Source organism: Aquarana catesbeiana, linkage group LG12 (assembly GCF_042186555.1).
Source record: "Aquarana catesbeiana isolate 2022-GZ linkage group LG12, ASM4218655v1, whole genome shotgun sequence".
NCBI classification, from domain to species: domain Eukaryota; kingdom Metazoa; phylum Chordata; class Amphibia; order Anura; family Ranidae; genus Aquarana; species Aquarana catesbeiana.
The window spans coordinates 226,226,203-226,246,202 of record NC_133335.1 but is presented as its reverse complement, the minus strand read 5'-3'; the positions used below and the strand labels follow the sequence as shown (position 1 = coordinate 226,246,202).

At 45.0% G+C, this 20,000-nt stretch overlaps 1 protein-coding gene and 1 pseudogene across 4 annotated transcripts in view; both read left to right on the top strand.

Annotated features, from left to right (window-relative positions):
* Positions 1-17,176, top strand: part of LOC141113610 (uncharacterized) — a 24,747-nt gene extending 7,571 nt beyond the window's left edge. The window contains exons 3-11 of one of the 4 annotated variants that reach the window (XM_073606814.1): positions 1,182-1,292; positions 3,265-3,324; positions 3,401-3,542; positions 5,297-5,362; positions 5,795-5,863; positions 9,009-9,122; positions 11,646-11,711; positions 12,057-12,113; positions 16,574-17,175. In XM_073606814.1, coding sequence (XP_073462915.1) covers positions 1,182-1,292; positions 3,265-3,324; positions 3,401-3,542; positions 5,297-5,362; positions 5,795-5,863; positions 9,009-9,122; positions 11,646-11,711; positions 12,057-12,113; positions 16,574-16,932 — 1,044 coding nt within the window. In that variant the 3' untranslated portion in view covers positions 16,933-17,175. Of the gene's footprint in view, positions 1-1,181; positions 1,293-3,264; positions 3,325-3,400; positions 3,543-5,296; positions 5,363-5,794; positions 5,864-9,008; positions 9,123-11,642; positions 11,712-12,056; positions 12,114-16,573 lie in introns of all 4 variants that reach the window. The other 3 variants (XM_073606813.1, XM_073606816.1, XM_073606815.1) reach the window with 3 other exon arrangements.
* Positions 5,923-6,052, top strand: LOC141114665 (U2 spliceosomal RNA; annotated as a pseudogene).
* Positions 17,177-20,000: the final 2,824 nt, after the last annotated feature.

Here is a 20,000-nt window from a genome sequence, read left to right as displayed (position 1 = left end):
TGGTGGTGGTTCGGGGGAGGACATTGATGGATATCGCTGTTGAGGGCTGGATGGTGGTGGTCCGGGGAAGGAGGAGAACATTGATTGAAATTGCTGTTGAGGGCTGGATGGTGGTGGTCTGGGGGAATGAGGAGAGCGTTGATTGACATTGCGATTTGGATGGTGGTTGGGCTGGGAGAGGGGGTGGAAGGACATTGATGGACATTGCTGCTGAGAGCTGAATGTGGTGGTTCAGGGGAGGAGGAGGAGGACATTGATGGACATCACTGTTGCAAGCTGGATGGTGGTGGTCTGGGGAAGGAGGAGGACATTGACGGACATCGCCGTTGAGAGCTGGATGATGGTGGTCAGGAGGAGGACCAGCAAGCCAGACCAGAGTTTCTGATGGTCATTGAATCAGGCATTGTGCTATTCAAGATAAGCTCTGGGCCTCTGATCCAGGCTGTACAGGGGAAGAGGCAGAGCTTTTGATTGACTATTAAGTAACTTTGTGTACAACAGTCATAGAAATGGTCGCCTTGCCTGTTTATGATGTCCCTGTATTCTGAATGACTACACAAGTCTCATGATATTCCAAGGATGTACAGTAATAAAAAAAAATCACTTTAATAATATTATAAAAACATCAATAAAAATTTGCATATGGAGATATTTAAACTGACATACACATTAATTAGTAGCTTTTTTCATAGAGTTATTCACTGAGATTAGATAAATAGATACTCTTCATGTTGGATAGTCGTCATTCAAAAAGATAGCGTGAATCAAGAAGATACTGCATTATGGCCACTAGATGGCATTGATGACCAAGGAAATGGATACTTATTTACTATGATCATCAGCTCCATCTAGTGGCCACAATGCAGTATTTTCCCGATTACCTGGAGAGAAAATAGCCTAGCAATATTTGATTTTGCCAATATTCGCATGGAATGAGTTTTCATACAGTTTTAACAGATTAATAGCTCTGCAAGTTTTTATAAATGCCTCCAGAGTATACACAACTGTATATATACATATTTATTATATATGGATTTTATGTAGTGATGACTTTTTTGGGGTATTATTTTGTACATCCCAATTCCGACTTACGGTAATGACTGAAAAAAAAAAAAAAAAGATACAAGGCAGTCACAATATATCATATAATATATATAGTGCTGTATTTTTGTCATTTGTAGCTCTCCGTATTGAAACACATGGCAGAAGTTCCTCATACTCGCCCTCAGAAACAAAGGACCAGCCGCCTGCTAAATCGGACCGCTGAGATCATCTCCATCCTGACCGGAGAGGTGAGGGGGGTCCAGGGTTTGGGGGTATTACAAGAAATTAGCTGGACTGTCCTTAAAAATCAACCTTAACCCTGATCTAAGGCTAGCTATACACTAGCTTTTTAAATGAACATTTGCACGAAAATTAGTACATTACATTTCATTGACTTGCTAAACATTTAGAATAACATTTTATTAGTGTATGGCCGGCTTAAGTGTCTAATCCCCCCCCCCCAAATTGTCTAGGTAAGAATGGCTATTGTGTCCCCCCCTTATTGAGCCTTCTGGTACATCTGTTTTTCCAGCTATTAAAGAAATTTACCATCTTTTCAAGACACACAGGAAAACCTCTGCACATGCGCAGATCTGCCAGAGGGTTCTGCCAGGACCCAAAGGCTGGGCAGAGCCCGCTGGCACATCTGCCCACATACTGTACTGGCGGCGCCGAAGGAGGGGTGGCAGGGTGATTAAAGAGGGGACTGTAGTTTCCTCTTTATAGCGATTGCTTTTCCACCTTAGGGGCCTGAAAAATTTAAAGTGGAACGTAACTCCTTTTTTGGTCCACCCCCACGCTCAAAAAATTATTATTGTATTCTTTTATTTTTTTCTGTGCTACGAAGCAGAACTTCCTGCTTTTAAGCCAGGCCAGGCCCCACTGCCTTCTGGGATTGCCAAGTCACAGCTATCCCAGCATGCAGTGCAATGTACTGCGCATATGCCAAAAAATTTTTAAATATTGCCAGGAAATAGAGTGCCCATATACTAGAACTGGCAGCACTGTGCGCATGCACAGAAAACCCTTGCATGTGTGCAGATGCACATACAGTAGATATTTGGGACTTGGCAAAGACTGGCAGTGCATCAGCGCATGCACTGGAACTTTCAAGATGGCAGCACAGAAGAGGGACAGGGGAGGGAATGGATACGGCTGTGAAGTTCGTCTTTAAATAATTTGCAGAAAATGTATAGATAGTTTACAAGCTGCGCCAAGTAAAATGGTTACTTTACAGGTCACTGGCAGCAGTGGGGTGTATTAGCTTTGTGCTGCCTTAGGCAAGACTAAAATTGGTCGCCCCCTTCCTTCTCAAGTGGCTAGTTGGGGGTCTCTGGTTAGAGAGGAGGGTTGAAAGAGAGAAAGAAGGGTTGAGAGAGAAGGGGGGGGGTCAGGGGGAGGGGGGTGAGAGAGGGTGGATATAGGTGGGGGGAGAGGGGAGTGGGGAAAGAGAGATGGGGCTCCCCTATCCCCCCATACTACAGCAGGAGACTCTCCCACCCCCCCCAAAAAAAAAAACTACACTCCGATCTGCTCTGCCAATTGAGCTACTTTCGGGATCAGAGGCTGCAGCCATCGCTGTCTCTTGCTTCCCCTTAGCACCCCTGACACTGAACGGTCAGCCCACTGCCGCCCCTGGTGTAACCCCTCTGGTGGGTGTCACTTGGGTGTGGTCAACAGCCCCAGAGAGATGCCACTGCTTCTCTGCAGTCCCCGTAGTGTCCTTTCTGTCTGGGGGCGGTGCTGCCCCCACTGAAAAATGCCGCCCAAGGCAAACGCCTGGTTTGCCTCGTAGTAGATACGCCCCTAACTGACAGCTAGGTGACAGGCCATACAGTACTAGAGATGGGGGAGGGGGAAATGTGGAGAAAATTCACAAATGGAAAACCCATCTGTGGTTTAATAAAAAAAAAATCCACGAGTCAGAATCCCAAATGCAAGGAATTTTTTTTATTACAGGCAAAATATAAATGAATAAGTCAGTCATAGGCAGAAGGAAAGGGAGAAAATAAGGAACACACTCTTAATGGTGGAAAATCAGCTGTCGTTATCATTGAGTACAGATAATTGTTTATTGCTCATGCATATTGATTCATGCATCCCATAGACACCTATCAGGTTACAGCTTACTATGGAGGGAGTATGATTGGTTGTAATGGGCAACACAGGCAGTTCTCTTCCCAGTCTGTTTGAACCTCCTGTCCTACTCTCATTCCTCAGGAATGGACGGTGGTGAAGAAGAACGCACACATCAGCAAGTTCTACCAGATGATTCGAGAGGTGAGCGGAGGTCACATGACCAGTCACATGTCCTGCTTCCTGTCCGCCTTGCTGACGCACAATCTGCGGCTTTCAGGTTCCCATCAAATGCGGGGACGTCGCCATGTTCTTCACGATGGAGGAGTGGGATTACATAGAGGAGCACGAGGACCTGTATAAGCCGGTGATGCTGGAGACCCCCAAGGATGGCAAAGACACGGCATCTCATACTGCCGCAGGTAAACGCTGTAAATGAAAATTCATGCAGTACATGCATGTACAATTCTGCAGCACCTGTAACTGAACAGATGAGTCATTAAAGGGACACTCTGCTCTGGAGGAAAAATTTATCAGGACGCACAAACACCAAATCTAGCATACCCCTCCAGAGTTTTCATATTTTAATACTGGCGCTGCACGTGCAGACCAGACCAGCACACTGTATGCAATCCTCTGCTGCTGTTCTGAGAACACCTAAGATACTGCAGGCCATGGGATTCTCAGCTCCACCCATCTCTGTACACCCTGGGACCACTGCATCCTGAACTGCTAGCCCATGAGCAGCCCAGTAGGAAATTGCTGTCACCTCCAACCCTCACCCGCAGCCAGGATGAAGGGCAGCATAAAATACAGCACATTTATGGCTGCAGCACCTGCTGGAGAGTATCAACATTTCCTTCTCCAGCAACAGGTGAGCTCTCTGCACTCTCATGGCTCAGAGAGCACTCACTCACGAGATTCCCAGCTCCACCCATCTCTGTACACTCTGGGATCACCTCATCCTGAACTGCCAGTCCATGAGCAGTCAGTAGGAAATCACTCTCAACCCCAACCTTTCCCCCACTGTAGCTAGAATGAGGGGCAGCACAAAATACAACAAATCCAGGAAACAGAGATGGGGCTCTCTGATTTCAGCACGGCTGCAGCATCTGCTGGAGAGTATCACCGTTTCCTTCGCCAGGGTTTAGTTGGAGGTGAGCTCTCTTGGTTCCCTCTACACCCTAGTCTGGGTTGGGGACCTCCTGTCCCTGTCCCCTGGGTGGAGCCTTGAACTGCTCTCAGGCCATTGAGTATGAATGTGGGTTCTGGAGTCTAGAGCCTTCCAAGAGCTTTGGGAGGGCTTCTTCCCTCCCAAAGCTCTTGGAAGTCTCTTGACTCCAGAACTCAAACCAGGAATTACAAAACCAAAAGACCAATGTTCTCCGCTTATAACCACCATTCTGGAGCCTCCCAGTCTGCACCCTTGAGAACCCGTTACCTCTTTTTACATAGTAGTAGGGCACTGTCACAACATTCACCTGCCAGAAGCCCTTTTATTGGCTTTTAGTGCAGGGGCCTACCCAAACAATCCTGGTAATAAATACCCATATGGGTATTTGACCTTGTATTTGGTAAATCTAAAGGAGATTTACAATCCTATTTTGACAGGTGGCCAGCTTAAAGTGGAACCCCAGAATTTCCCTCACCATGCCACTTGCCTACCCCCATTTTTTTATTTAAATCCGTATACAAACCTTTTTTCTTGACATCTTTTTGCCAGTACAAGGACCTCTCCACAGACTCTTCTGCTTCTTCCTGCAACAGGAGACAGCCATTTTTCCAGTACTGATTGGACTCATGTAATGACATGTGAGCACTACTCAGCCCTGGAGTACAGTGAGCACAGCCTGTGTGATGATGCGCCACCTGGGGGTGAAAATGACAGGGCAGGGCTCACAGGAAATGGGTAGAATGACAGATTGTTGTCCTGCACTGATGAGCACTGCCAGCAGTGGACCGAGGAGGAAGCGAGGGTACGTGACAATTGCCGCTATTACAGGAGAGGATGGGGGAATGTAAATGACAAAACATTTTCCTGGAATTCCACTTTAGCAGAGAATAAGAAAAGGGAGGAGCAAGAATAGAAAAAAAAAGATATGAATTGATCAGATCACATGTGAAGAGTTACCATCATTGTTGGTTTTATCTCATTATGGGTGTGTTTTTATTGCAGGCAGCAATGTAGAAAAAACTCCCCCATCCCAGCAACAGCCAATCACCAATGCAGACCACAACGCAGGTAACACATCATCCGGGCAGACAAAAAAGGTATCTCTTGTAGATGAGAGGATCCATTACAGAAGTATTAGTGGATTCTTCATACCGGAGACCACCTTTTTTTTTTATTATTTAACTTTTTGTCAGTAGAGGCTAAGTTCACTTTTACTAACATGTTACATGTAAGCCTATATTCAGGCAGGGCTCACAAGGCAGGAAATGAAGGGAACCCTCCCATAGAAACAGATGGCAAAAAAACAAAAAAAAACAGCGTTTTAAACCTTTCCCTACTCAAAAAAAAAAAAAAAACGTTTGGGTTTTAGGTTGATTTAAATTTAAATCTGAGTGGTTAGTATGGATGATGTACCAACCTCCTCTGGCACTCTGCAGTAGAGGTGCCGGGCCTGAAGTCCTACCAGACTATAAATTTCATTTTTTTTACCTTATTTTCTAGGTATAAAAAGAATATTGGATATCCGCCATTCTCCAGACTGTCACAGAACTCCAAAACCAATTGGCACAGGTGAGGTTCACGTGAACAGTCGCATGTCTGCACATATTATTGACACAGAGCAGTAAATTATCGCTTCTCGGCTTTTTGGCTAAGATAAAGTGTAGTATATGTTCTTATCAGTGTCCAGTAGGGGGTGCTCTGCCATCATTCTGGCCTTATGGCTGGCTGTATAGTATGAAAGACAAAAACAGAACATTCCATAGCTCAACTCACCAACCAGTCTGCCAACTGACCAAAAAAACCTGTCCAACAGTCTGCGTTAAAAACAGGGGTTTAGTTAGCATGCATTTTGCAAAGCCTCTTCACGGTACCCTGTGTATTGCTTGCAGTCGTAACGCTACTGAATTTATAAGCGTCTCCACAATGGAAGCACATGCATTAAATGGATAGATGAGGGGCAGGTGGGCCTGAAGGCCTGAAGAGGCCTTGCAACTTATGCATGCATTTGCAAATGCATGCTAACTAAACCCCTCTTTTTAACGCAGACTGTTGGACAGGTTTATTTGGTCAGTTGGCAGACATGTGATAGCCCTTCCATGTTCCTTGCTGTGAAGGCCAGTTATAAGTGGGGGCAGGGGCCTTTTGTTTGTTACTGGCTGTATAGTATTGCTGCTGGTATGATGGGGGCCCAGAGGGATCTTCCACATATGAATAGCAACTGGGGGGCCTACTGGGTGAGGTGGGGCATGGGAGAAGTTCCCTAGTGGAGGTTTCCAGGGGGGCCAAGTGCCTCCTTATTTGGCTGTGCTACCTTGCCTGGTCAGGGGCTGAGAAGGCAGGGAGCCTGCTGTGAAAAGCACTCCCCTGGGGGTGCTGGAGTAGCACTATGGGTTTGGGATCCCATTGTGGATAGCAGCTCTAGGCCACGACACCAAAGCTTAGCACTACGCTTCATGGGCTAGGCCTTTTGGCCGAGACCAGGGCAATTTTTGTTACCAGGCCGCAAGGCCAAGCCTCTGCACCAGCACTTTTTTATTTTCTATTATTTTTCTCATGTGCCACTTTGCACTTACACTATAGGTGTGTTTTCTTCACTTGGATTGTAGGGTGTGGGTTTTTCGGTTTTCGGACCTACCCTAAAGTCTAAAGTGAGGATGTGTCTTCTTTATATCTTTCTTCGGGAAAGCCCCTCAACTAGTACTTGTTGGTTGGGTTTGGCTGACCATGAGAAGCGGGGGTCTGCTGGGCCTTTTTCGCTAGGTGAACCTAAGTGTGCCTTGCCCCCATCAGGAGTCTTACACCCCAGGGGTGGGGGGGGGGGTTCAGGGAAGGTACCATCCTCTTCGGGAGGGGATTACATGACCCACCCTAAGCAGAGGCGTATCTACCCCCTGCAAACAAGGCATTTGCCTTGGGCGGCATTTTTCAGGGAAGGGGCGGTGCCACCCCCAGGCAGAAGGGCAGAGGTGGCTCTTTAACCACTTCCCGTCGTCCTTTCCGTAGTTGTACCATGATGATGACTGCAGCTGAAGGCATCACCCTGGTATAGTTTTTTTTTGGAGCCGGCAGTTGGCTCTCTTGTAATAGCAATCAGAGTGGCTTACTAGCCACTCGATTGCTATTACAAGCAGCGGGAGGGGACACCCCCCCCTCCCCTTCCACCTTCTGCAGCTCTCTCTGTCTCTCCTGTCCCAATGCGCCGGCTGGTTGGACAGCCAAGCAAAGATTGGCGGCAGTTTTTAAAGATCTAAAACAAACTTTTCAGTGAAAGGGAGTTTAAACAGACATGCGGCCATTCACTGAAATTAGAAGAGAAGCGGTTTAACCTTAAACTGCGTAGAGGGTTCTTTACCTTCAGAGCGGTAAGGATGTGGAATTCTCTTCCACAGGCGGTGGTATCAGCGGGGAGCATTGATAATTTCAAAAAAACTATTAGATGGGCATCTTGACGATCACAACATACAAGGGTATACAATGTGCTATTAACATAAACACACAAACACACACAGGTTGAACTGGATGGACTTGTGTCTCTTTTCTACCTCACCTACTTTGTAAAGCATTCAAAAACACAGATCTTGGTGTTTTGAAATCTTTTAAGTGCAGAGGAGGGATTTGGGGTCTTATAGACCCCCAGATCTATCCATAAAGAGGACCCATCACATGCCTATTGCGGCCACAAGAATTGTTATTTTTTTTTCTTTTTTCTTTAAAGTGCCCTCATCCTCCCATGCCCATGCATAAAGACGAACGCACGTGCCAGATCCGCACGCATGCACACAGCGATCGTCACAGACATGTGAGGTATCACCACGGACGTCAGATCATGGGCAGTAATTCTATATATGGTACTTGGACAAATCAGGTCTCAGGGTCTGATGAGGAAGCTGCAGCAATGGCTTCCCCATCAGGCCCTGAGACAAGATTGGTATACCACAGGTGGAGTGTGACAAATTTAGATGGTGTGGAGGGGGGGGGGGGTGCAGGGGCACCCTGATTTTAGTCTTGCTTAGGGCAGGACAAGACCGAAATACAACATTGACCCCAAGTGCACTGGATTTGTGTGCATTCATATACACTTTTTGGTTCACTGTGGTGTTTAGATTTGCGCACCGTGGCCATACACTGATCGAATTTCGGCTGGTTCGCTCAGTGGGTGGCTTTATCCCTAATGCCCAACATCCCTCAATTAAAAATTGGAGGAGCCGTGAGAAAGATGTTACAAAATGACTGAGCAACTCTAGCTGTACTGTATGTAGTGTTGCGACTACTTATGCTTATTTATGAAAGTAATGTCATTAAATTCTATGTGCTCCCCTTTGTTTAACCTGCACCAAGTTCTTTTATGGATGAGCACAAGGATGGAACTCGTTATTTCCTTTATACTCCTTTATATTCTTTTATAATTAATAAATCCAATAAAAACCTATTGTAACTGAACAACTGGAGGAGCCAGATGGAAAATTGTCAGCTGAACAGCAGCTGCAAAAAAAGCAAACGCAGGTGCTGCATGGGTGTTTTGATAGCCAGTGGGGCCAGCTGTTAAAATACAATAGCCGCAGCTGGAAATTCATCCATCCGCATCCTGTTTAGCACGGATAGAGGAATCGTTTAGGTTTTTTTTTTATTCAGCCTTTAGGCTCCAAAAAAAAAAAAAAAATGCGAATGTATGGCCAGCTTTATTCGTCACATTTGTAATGATTTTTTTTCCCAGATTGTAAAGTGCTCCGGAATGTGCCGGTCAAGCAATCCATTACTCCCAAAAGACCGAAACAGCGCAAATCCTCCCTCTCGATCGGATACACCAAGCCTGATTCCACCACACGCAGTAAGATTCTGATCATCCGCCATTGATTCACCCTTGTATATTGCTGGGCGAATGCTTCATTTCTTGTTCTTAATTCAGCAGCAAAGCAGAAGAAAGTCCCTAAAGAAGGAGGCCCACACTTCCTGCACACAGAATTCCACGGGAGATGTCCACCAGACACACCAGTCAGTTCACACTGCAGATCTTAAATTACCGTATATACTTGAGTATAAGCCGAGTTTTTCAGAAAAACTTTTTGTGCTGAAAATGCCCCCCTCGGCTTATACTCGAGTCAAAACCCTTTTCTGCAGCAGAAAATGACATTATCCGAACTGATTTTGGGGCCCCGTATATCAGGGCCACTTGGTGCTAGGAACCCCAAATTTGGCGTGCAAACCCAGTGGAACTACAACATATCCAAAGCTGGATCGCCAAAATGGCGAAAACCGATTCATTTATAGAGAAATTAAAACTTTTATACTTGTGCAGATTTGGGCCTCATTCAGATAGGTGGTCTGAGGCAGATAGGCTGCTGCTTTCAGATGTGGGTAAGCACTGCCTCCAGACGTAGCAGTGCTCTGTGATCTGGCCATATACAAACTGGATGATTGACTGCGGTCAGTTTGTATGCAGCCAGAAATGCCATCGCTGGACACATACTGTCTGTGCCCAGTGCTGAATGGAGCTCTTAAATGAGTGCGTACGCGTGAACAGTGGTGCCACCGGCCATTGATTTGTACAGGGTACAAATCTGGCCGCACTGCTGCTGCTAGCAGTGGCTGTTTGTATATACTGGGCTGGATTTACTAAAGGCAAATAGACTGCACTTTGGAAGTGCATTTTTCCCAGAGCTTAGTAAATGTGGTGACGCTTCACTTTGTAAAGAATACCCAATCAGGTGCAAGGAAAAAAAAAAGGGTAATTTTTTTCTTGCATATGATTGGATGATGGAAATCAGCAGAGCTTTACCACATTCACTGAACTCTGGGAAAATGAGTGCATTTGCACTTTCAAAATGCACAGTCTATTTGCCTTTAGTAAAACCATCCCACTGTGTGCATGGGCATAGTTTCTCTACTTCTTTTCTCACTGGCAGTCCCCATGTGACCCCTCTTGTAGACTGCCAACAGTACATTTACTGTTGGCAGGCAGCTCCCCCAGGCACCATGATGTACCCATACGTTACACTGCTCATGTGCACTGGACGCCTCCCCTGCAGCAGCGAGCTCTACAACCACCGTGTTCACCGGATCACATGATCACTGTGTGATTGCATGTCATGTAGTAAACAAAAGTCATGAATGGAATCCACTCATGACATCATTGTTTTCCACAGTGCGTGATCTGTGATTGGTCACCAGTGACCACATGGTACCACTACCTGGGCTATTCACAGCACCCTGTACTATGTAATAGCCATGGGCCAAGTACAGCCTCACAATAGTAAACAATAAGTCATGAGTAAAAGCCATTCATGACATTTTGACCACTTCTCCAGAGTAGTACAGTGTCAACATTCTGTCAACTACTCTGATGGTAGTTGGAGTCAAAATACTCCAACAGTATTTAAAAAAAAAAAAAAAAAAAAAAGTTTAAAAATGTAAGTACATTTCTTGTCACCAGTCAGTATACCTGATCACCACCGCACCAGTCATATGATGGCGCTGTACTGCACTGGTGACCATATGTAGGAAAAAAAAAAAAGACATTTTATTTAAATTTCAAAATAAAATTGTGACAAAGAAAAAAAAAAAGACTTAAAAAAACTTGCCATGCCTCTTACTAAATACCTCGGACTGTCTACTTTCCAAAAAAAGGTAATTTGGGGGATATCTGTACTGTTCTGACATTTCAGGGGCCAGCCGGCAGTACATCGGGATTGATCAATTTTCAAATAGTTCACCATAGTTTGTGGACTCTATAACTTTAACACAGACTAAATAATACAGCATACACTGATTTGGGTTATTTTTCTAAAGAAATGTAGCAGAATACATTTTGGCCTAAATGTATGAAAAAAAGATAATTTGTTCGCAAAAACAGGAACTAAGAAAAATGTTTTGTTTTTCTTTCAAAATTTTCGGTATTTTTTCATTTATATAGCAAAAAATATATAAATTGTCCAAGTGGCGCAGTGCTGAATAGCAAAAAATGCTCTGGTTATGAAAGGGGTAAAACCTTCTGGAAGTCAAGTGGTTAAAGAGCCCCTCAGACAAAGGAGGTCGTGGATGCACGATAAAGCTGGTTAAGATCTTTCTTACAAAGGATCCTTCTACAAACATGCACTATTGGGCCTATACAGGATAACAGGATAGACTGGCTGGAAATAAACAGCCCAGCTGATGATTTTGTACCCTGAGAGTACTTGGCCAGGAACTCGGAGGGGGGCTACAGACATAAGAGAAGTCACCTGACCCAATAATAGTAAGGCCAGGTGGGAGGCATTGTCTATGGTCTGTCGGAGCTTCAACTATTTCTAGGTATCTTGTATGTAGAGCTGCACATTGCCATCCGCTAATCTTTTTTTCTTTTCTTATTTAGCAGCTGAAGATGAAAAATTCATAAAGAAGGAGGAAAATGTGGACACTTACATAACAGAAAGTTCCACAGGTGAGATTAAGCACACCCCGACATCACCAGACACAGCACAGACAGTTCACACTGCAAGACCCATTTAATATAAGAGTTATTTCATTTTCTCATTTTGCTACACTTTTTGTATGAGATGATTTCAACAAATTCTTCTCCAGTTCATAAAACTCTGTCTAAAAAAAAAAAAAAAATAGAATAAGCAGCGTACTTGGAAGAGGTTGCAGGAAAGTGTATACAATGTGCAGAGCTGAACATATTGCATGTACAGACCCCCCAACATACACACTACATTTAGAAAATCTGCTGTAGGCTCAGTATTAGGAAGATACAATGATTCATTTCACTCTATATCTCTGTTTTCAGATAACATCACTACAGAGCTTCATAGGGACCCCCCTTTGAGGAAGGATCCCTCCCCAGGTAATATGCAATGCAAAATTAAACTCAACAGGCTCTTTATAGCGTATGTAGAGCCAAAAGTCTTTTCCCCCATTTTCGATGAAAATGGTTAAAGTGATATTAAAAAGAAGAATTCCTTTTTCCATTAAAATAACAAACATGTTACACTTACCTGCTCTGTGTAATGGTTTTGCACAGAGCAGCCCCGATCCTCCTCTTCTGGGGTCCCCCCCCGCCGGCGCTCCTGGCCCCTCCCTGCCAAATGCCCCCATAGCAAGCAGCTTGCTATGGGGGCACCCGAACCACTGCTCTGTGTGTCCAGTTACACACAGAGCACAGTTTGGCCCACCCCCATTCTCTAATCATTGGATCACTGGCTGTGCTTGACACTAACGGGAGCTAATGTCTCAGCCAATGAGAAGGACGAGACCTGGGAGAGTCGCTGCTCTCATGCACATCGGTGGACCGAGATTGGGCTCAGGTAAGTATTAGTGGGGACTCTGGGGGGGAGGGGGCCGCTGCACACAGGTGTTTTTTTTACCTTCATGCATTCTAAAAAACTTTGAGCCTTTACAACCACTTTTAGACTCTGATCAGGTTTTTACATCTGTGGTTCATTGGGGAGATTTGCTCTCAGTGAGAGGAGGTTGCTCCAATGTGAGGGAAATCTTCTTAGACAGTAGTCTCCAGAACAGACTTCCCCGTTGGAACATTATGCCTTTAGATACACTTTAAAGTGATCCCAAACCGATATAACAAAAGGTATAAAATAACAGTTTTGCTTCAAATCCATCTCCATGTCACTCTGGATGACTTGGTGGCCCAATTTGACGTTAAAGTGGTAATAAACTCTGTTACACTACTTGTACCTACAGTTAAGTCTAGAATAAGGCTTCCCTGTAGGTACTGTGAATATCTCCTAAGCTTCCACAGTTCAGGAGATACTCGGAGTGCATGCAGCCAATTACATCACCGGCGCATGCGCTCTGAAGGTCAGGCTTACGGTGCCGGACCTTCAGAGCCCGTGCCGGAAACGGCGGCTCCTGCGCGGGAGTGACGTCATCGCAGTGCTGGCCACTCAGAGCACCGGAGCCCGTGAACCCAGGAGAAACACCAGGAGAAGATGTTAGCCGTCTCAGTGGTGAGCGGGCACCACTGGAAGGGCTTTGATTTAAGGTAAGTATTTCATATTGTTCTAGTATGTGATGCATACTAGCACACTATGCCTTTGTCTTACAGTTTTTTTGGTTTTTTTCTCCAGCGGTTTACAACTGCTTTAAGCTCCACTCCTGTCTTTCAACGTTTCAATGGCAGAGCCTTTACTACTTATGCAGCTGATTAGAGTTGGACCTGAATGCACAGATAATGGCCAGATCTAGTCCCCAAAATAACTTTTCAAACGCAAAAATAAATGCCCATGGGACTTTTAAGGGATCAGGCCAAAGAAAATTACAGACAATTATATATAAAAAAAAAATTTTTTATAACTTTATTGTTCACATTGGTATATAGTATAAAAATATAAATAGTGAAATACATTATTTTAAAAAATGTATTGATATACACTACAATACTTTACAGTAGACATAACTGCCGAGATAAGCGATACTGAGGTTACTTCTCAACACATTTCGTGAAACAAAGTTCACGTCATCTAACCAATATCTGCAAGGAGACCAGGTCATTAAAGTACATAGTCATGAAACAAATATGCCCTTATAAGAGGGACAGATCAGTTACACTCTACTTGTATGTACAGTACTGTATCTCACATTTTTGTAAATATTTTCTTCTATCTTTTCATGTGACAACACTGAAGAAATGACACTTTGCTACAATGTAAAGTAGTGAGTGTACAGCTTGTATAACAGTGTAAATTTGCTTTCCCTTCAAAATAACTCAACACACAGCCATTAATGTCTAAACCGCTGGCAACAAAAGTGAGTACACCCCTAAGTGAAAATGTCCAAATTGGGCCCAAAGTGTCAATATTTTGTGTGGCCACCATTATTTTCCAGCACTATCTTAACCCTCTTGGGCATGGAGTTCACCAGAGCTTCACAGGTTGCCACGGGAGTCCTCTTCCACTCCTCCATGATGACATCATGGAGCTGGTGGATGTTAGAGACCTTGCGCTCCTCCACCTTCCCTTTGAGGATGTCCCACAGATGATCAATAGGGTTTAGGTCTGGAGACATGCTTGGCCAGTCCATCACCTTTACCATCAGCTTCTTTAGCAAGGCAGTGGTCATCTTGGAGATGTGTTTGGGGTCATTATGTTGGAATACTGCCCTGCGGCCCAGTCTCTGAAGGGAGGGGATCATGCTCTGCTTCAGTATGTCACAGTACATGTTGGCATTCATGGTTCCCTCAATGATCTGTAGCTCCCCAGTGCCGGCAGCACTCATGCAGCCCCAGACCATGACACTCCCACCACCATGCTTGACTGTAGGCAAGACATACTTGTCTTTGTACTCCTCACCTGGTTGCCCCCACACACGCTTGACACCATCTGAACCAAATAAGTTTATCTTGGTCTCATCAGACCACAGGACATGGTTCCAGTAATCCATGTCCTTAGTCTGCTTGTCTTCAGCAAACTGTTTGCGGGCTTTCTTGTGCATCATCTTTAGAAGAGGCTTCCTTCTGGGACGACAGCCATGCAGACCAATTTGATGCAGTGTGCGGCGTATGGTCTGAGCACTGACAAGCTGACCCCCCCACCCCTTCAACCTCTGCAGCAATGCTGGCAGCACTCATACGTCTATTTCCCAAAGACAACCTCTGGATATGACGCTGAGCACGTGCACTCAACGTCTTTGGTCGAACATGGCGAGGCCTGTTCTGAGTGGAACCTGTCCTGTTATACCGCTGTATGGTCTTGGCCTCCGTGCTGCAGCTCAGTTTCAGGGTCTTGGCAATCTTCTTATAGCCTCGGCCATCTTTATGTAGAGCAACAATTCTTTTTTTTTTCAGATCCTCAGAGAGTTCTTTGCCATGAGGTGCCATGTTGAACTTCCAGTGACCAGTATGAGAGAGTGAGAGCGATAACACCAAATATTACACACCTGCTCCCCATTCACACCCGAGACCTTGTAACACTAACAAGTCACATGACACTGGGGAGGGAAAATGGCTAATTGGGTCCAATTTGGACATTTTCACTTAGGGGTGTACTCACTTTTGTTGCCAGCGGTTTAGACATTAATGGCTGTGTGTTGAGTTATTTTGAGGGGACAGCAAATTTACACTGTTATACAAGCTGTACACTCACTACTTTACATTGTAGCAAAGTGTAATTTCTTCAGTGTTGTCACATGAAAAGATAGAATAAAATATTTACAAAAATGTGAGGGGTGTACTCACTTTTGTTAGATACTGTAAATAACTTGTTTACAAAAAATTCATGAGGGGTCATACTTACACAACAAACTAAACTAAAGAAGACTCACTTGTGCATCTTCGTAAGTCATCAAAGAATCAAATTGAAGTAATCCCTCATAGGAAGGCAGGTGCAATGGCTTGGTATCATTTTGGGAAGGAATTTGATTCTTTGATGACTAATGCACAAGTGGGTCTTCTTATGTCATATTTGTTGCATAAGTATGACCCTCATTAATTTTTTGTAAAAGTTATTTACATACAAGTAGAGTGTAACCCATCTGTTCCTCTTATGAGGGCATATTTGTTTTAATACTATATACTTTAGTGACCTGGTCTCCTTGCAGATGTTGGTTATCAACCTAAAATTTTATCTAGCCCCTGATGAAGTGAACTTTGTTTCACGAAACGCGTTGAGAAACAATTTTACAATATCTGTTTTTTAATTCACTTATCTTGGCAGTTCTGTCTAGTGTAAAGTATTGTAGTGTACATCAATACATTTTTTTAAATAATGTCTTTCACTATTTCTATGCTATATAATAATGTGAACAATAAAGTAATAAAACGTTTATATAATTGTCTGTAATTTTCTTTGGCCTGATTCCTTAAAAGACTTATGGGCATTTATTTTTGCCTTTACTGAGTACTCGCAATCCAGCATTGGATAGTTGAATGGCTGGGGGGCCGGGCTTAGTGTCAGGAGAGGGCAGGGCTTACACTCAACTGGGCCAATAATCCAAGGAGGATACACAGCAACACAGAGATTGATTTGCAAAGTATTACAGGTACTTACATCATATAGGTACCCAATCTTCAACGCAGTTGTAACTGCAGAAATATTTTAAAGGTCAAGACAAGGCTGAAAGTCGGGCCAAAATTCAGCTTTATCTTTTGGAGAACAAGAAGTTCAAAAATAGGCCAGATAGATAAAATGTACAAATCCTCAGTCAGATATCAGCTCTGATGATCATAAGTAGTATCTGAACTTTCCATAGTGTTATGTAACAGCATTGATGATCAGGAAGTATGGATTATTAGGAAGAACCTTTCACCTACACCCCAAGTATAGATAATACTCTGTGCATTCTCATTGGCAGCTGAGGCCCGTCATAGATGGGGCACGAGGAATGATTCCCGCCAATCAGAGAGCTCCGAGCTCTGGATAGCGCAAGATGGAACCACATCATCCCGCTTTATACCAGAAGATGACCCCAGACCCCCGGGACGGACCCACAAGACATATTCCAGGAAATCGCTGCCGCTCCAGTGTCCCCTCAACCTCTCTTCTGACAAACCCCCCGACTTGAAACCCAACGGCTCGGGATCAGGCCAGACCGGATCAAAAAGGCCGGCGACGGGGAACCAGCACTGGTGCGATCAGTGTAACGAGCACTTCCCAGATAGACGTCAGCTGACAGCTCACAAGAGATTACACACAAAGAAACCAAGACGGTGACTGGAGCTGTATGCTCCCCACAGCGACATGATGGCAGGCGCCTGAACATCCTGCAGTGTGATAACTGACACAAGGCCGCAGATTCCAATTCTGCATCAGGAGAATTCCTATAGATGATCCATAGCCATCATTACACCTCAGTATACGCTCGCATTAGGACACAGACTTTTGTGTCATCTGTATTGCATTTTCTTTTGTCTATAGAGCAGATATTCAGTTAATAAAATCCTTATTTGTAGTTAAAAACAAACCAGTGGTTGATACAAGTTTCTTCAAAAAAATTGCCAGGACCTAAAAGGTCAAATTCAAATCTGAGAATTTTGATTTTCGGTTTATAAAGGATAAGTTTTTTTTTTGTTTTTTTTTTAAATGATAAATGCACATTTTTTGCAGGTAAAAAAAAATGTACATTTACTATATTTTTATCTTAGGAACCTCTAAAGCATTGCACCTGCGATCAGCAGATTATGGGTCATTGTCATGCTCCTGCAGACTGTCATTGTAGATGTCTGCCCATACCTCCTATATGGGCAGGCAGTTACTTCAGTCCAGGAAGAGACAATGAACTCGCCAGCAGTTCATACTCGCCAGCACCCTTGTACTTCATGGAGAACTACAAGAAGTCAGCCACAAAGGCTGACAGTACTTGTAGTCTATTCATTCGCAGGACTCTGTGAATGGATGATGCAGCTGTCTGGGCACTGTGGATACTGCACTGCTCTGCTGATAGTATGTAAAAAAAAATTGTAAAAACAATTTTTTTTTTTTTTTTACATACTTTCACTAGAGTAAATGCAGTGTCACTATAGTGGCATTGTACTGCTATGGCAGTGATCATGTACAAGGGCTAGCTGCTGTGATATTACTGTATGTCAGTGCCACCAGCCGTTGTCTCTGATCACCGCCCCAGCAGTACATCACCAGGCTGAACCAGTCACAAGGTCCCTAATCACCCGAGCATGAATCCCAATGTCTCCGATCACCTCCACACCAATCACAATGTCCCCGATCACCTCCACACCAGTCACAATGTCCCTGATCACCTCCACACCAATCACAATGTCCCTGATCACCTCCACACCAATCACAATGTCCCTGATCACCTCCACACCAATCACAATGTCCCCGATCACCTCCACACCAGTCACAATGTCCCCGATCACCTCCACACCAATCACAATGTCCCCGATCACCTCCACACCAGTCACAATGTCCCTGATCACCTCCACACCAATCACAATGTCCCCGATCACCTCCACACCAGTCACAATGTCCCTGATAACCTCCACACCAATCACAATGTCCCCGATCACCTCCACACCATCAACAATGTCCCTGATCACCTCCTCACCAGTCACAATGTCCCCGATCACCTCCACACCAGTCACAATGTCCCCGATCACCTCCACACCAGTCACAATGTTCCTGATCACCTCCACACCAATCACAATGTTCCTGATCACCTCCACACCATCAACAATGTCCCTGATCACCTCCACACCAGTCACAATGTCCCCGATCACCTCCACACCAGTCACATATGTCCCTGATCACCTCCACACCAGTCACAATGTCCCCGATCACCTCCACACCAGTCACATATGTCCCTGATCACCTCCACACCAATCACAATGTCCCTGATCACCTCCACACCATCAACAATGTTCCCGATCACCTCCACACCAGTCACAATGTCTCTGATCACCTCCACACCAGTCACAATGTCTCTGATCACCTCCACACCAGTCACATATGTCCCTGATCACCTCCACACCAGTCACAATGTCCCCGATCACCTCCACACCAGTCACATATGTCCCTGATCACCTCCACACCAATCACAATGTCCCTGATCACCTCCACACCATCAACAATGTTCCCGATCACCTCCACACCAGTCACAATGTCTCTGATCACCTCCACACCAGTCACAATGTCTCTGATCACCTCCACACCAATCACAATGTTCCTGATCACCTCCACACCATCAACAATGTCCCTGATCACCTCCACACCAGTCACAATGTCCCTGATCACCTCCACACCATCAACAATGTCCCTGATCACCTCCACACCAGTCACAATGTCTCTGATCACCTCCACACCATCAACAATGTCCCTGATCACCTCCACACCAGTCACAATGTCTCTGATCACCTCCACACCAGTCACAATGTCCCTGATCACCTCCTCACCAGTCACATATGTCCCTGATAACCTCCACACCAGTCACAAGGTCTCTGATCACCTCCACACCAATCACAATGTCCCCGATCATCTCCACACCAATCACAATGTCCCCGATCACCTCCACATCATCAACAATGTCCCCGATCATCTCCACACCAATCACAATGTCCCCGATCACCTCCACACCAATCACAATGTCCCCGATCACCTCCTCACCAGTCACAATGTCCCCGATCACCTCCACATCATCAACAATGTCCCCGATCATCTCCACACCAATCACAATGTCCCCGATCACCTCCACACCAGTCACAATGTCCCCGATCACCTCCACACCAGTCACATATGGCCCTGATCACCTCCACACCAGTCACAATGTCTCTGATCACATCCGCACCATCAACAATGTCCCCGATCACCTCCACACCAATCACAATGTTCCTGATCACCTCCACATCATCAACAATGTCCCCGATCATCTCCACACCAATCACAATGTCCCCGATCACCTCCACACCAATCACAATGTCCCCGATCACCTCTACACCAATCACAATGTTCCCGATCACCTCCACATCATCAACAATGTCCCCGATCATCTCCACACCAATCACAATGTCCCCGATCACCTCCACACCAATCACAATGTTCCCGATCACCTCCACATCATCAACAATGTCCCCGATCATCTCCACACCAATCACAATGTCCCCGATCACCTCCACACCAATCACAATGTCCCCGATCACCTCCACACCAATCACAATGTCCCCGATCACCTCCACACCAATCACAATGTCCCCGATCACCTCCACACCAATCACAATGTCCCCGATCACCTCCACACCAATCACAATGTCCCCGATCACCTCCACACC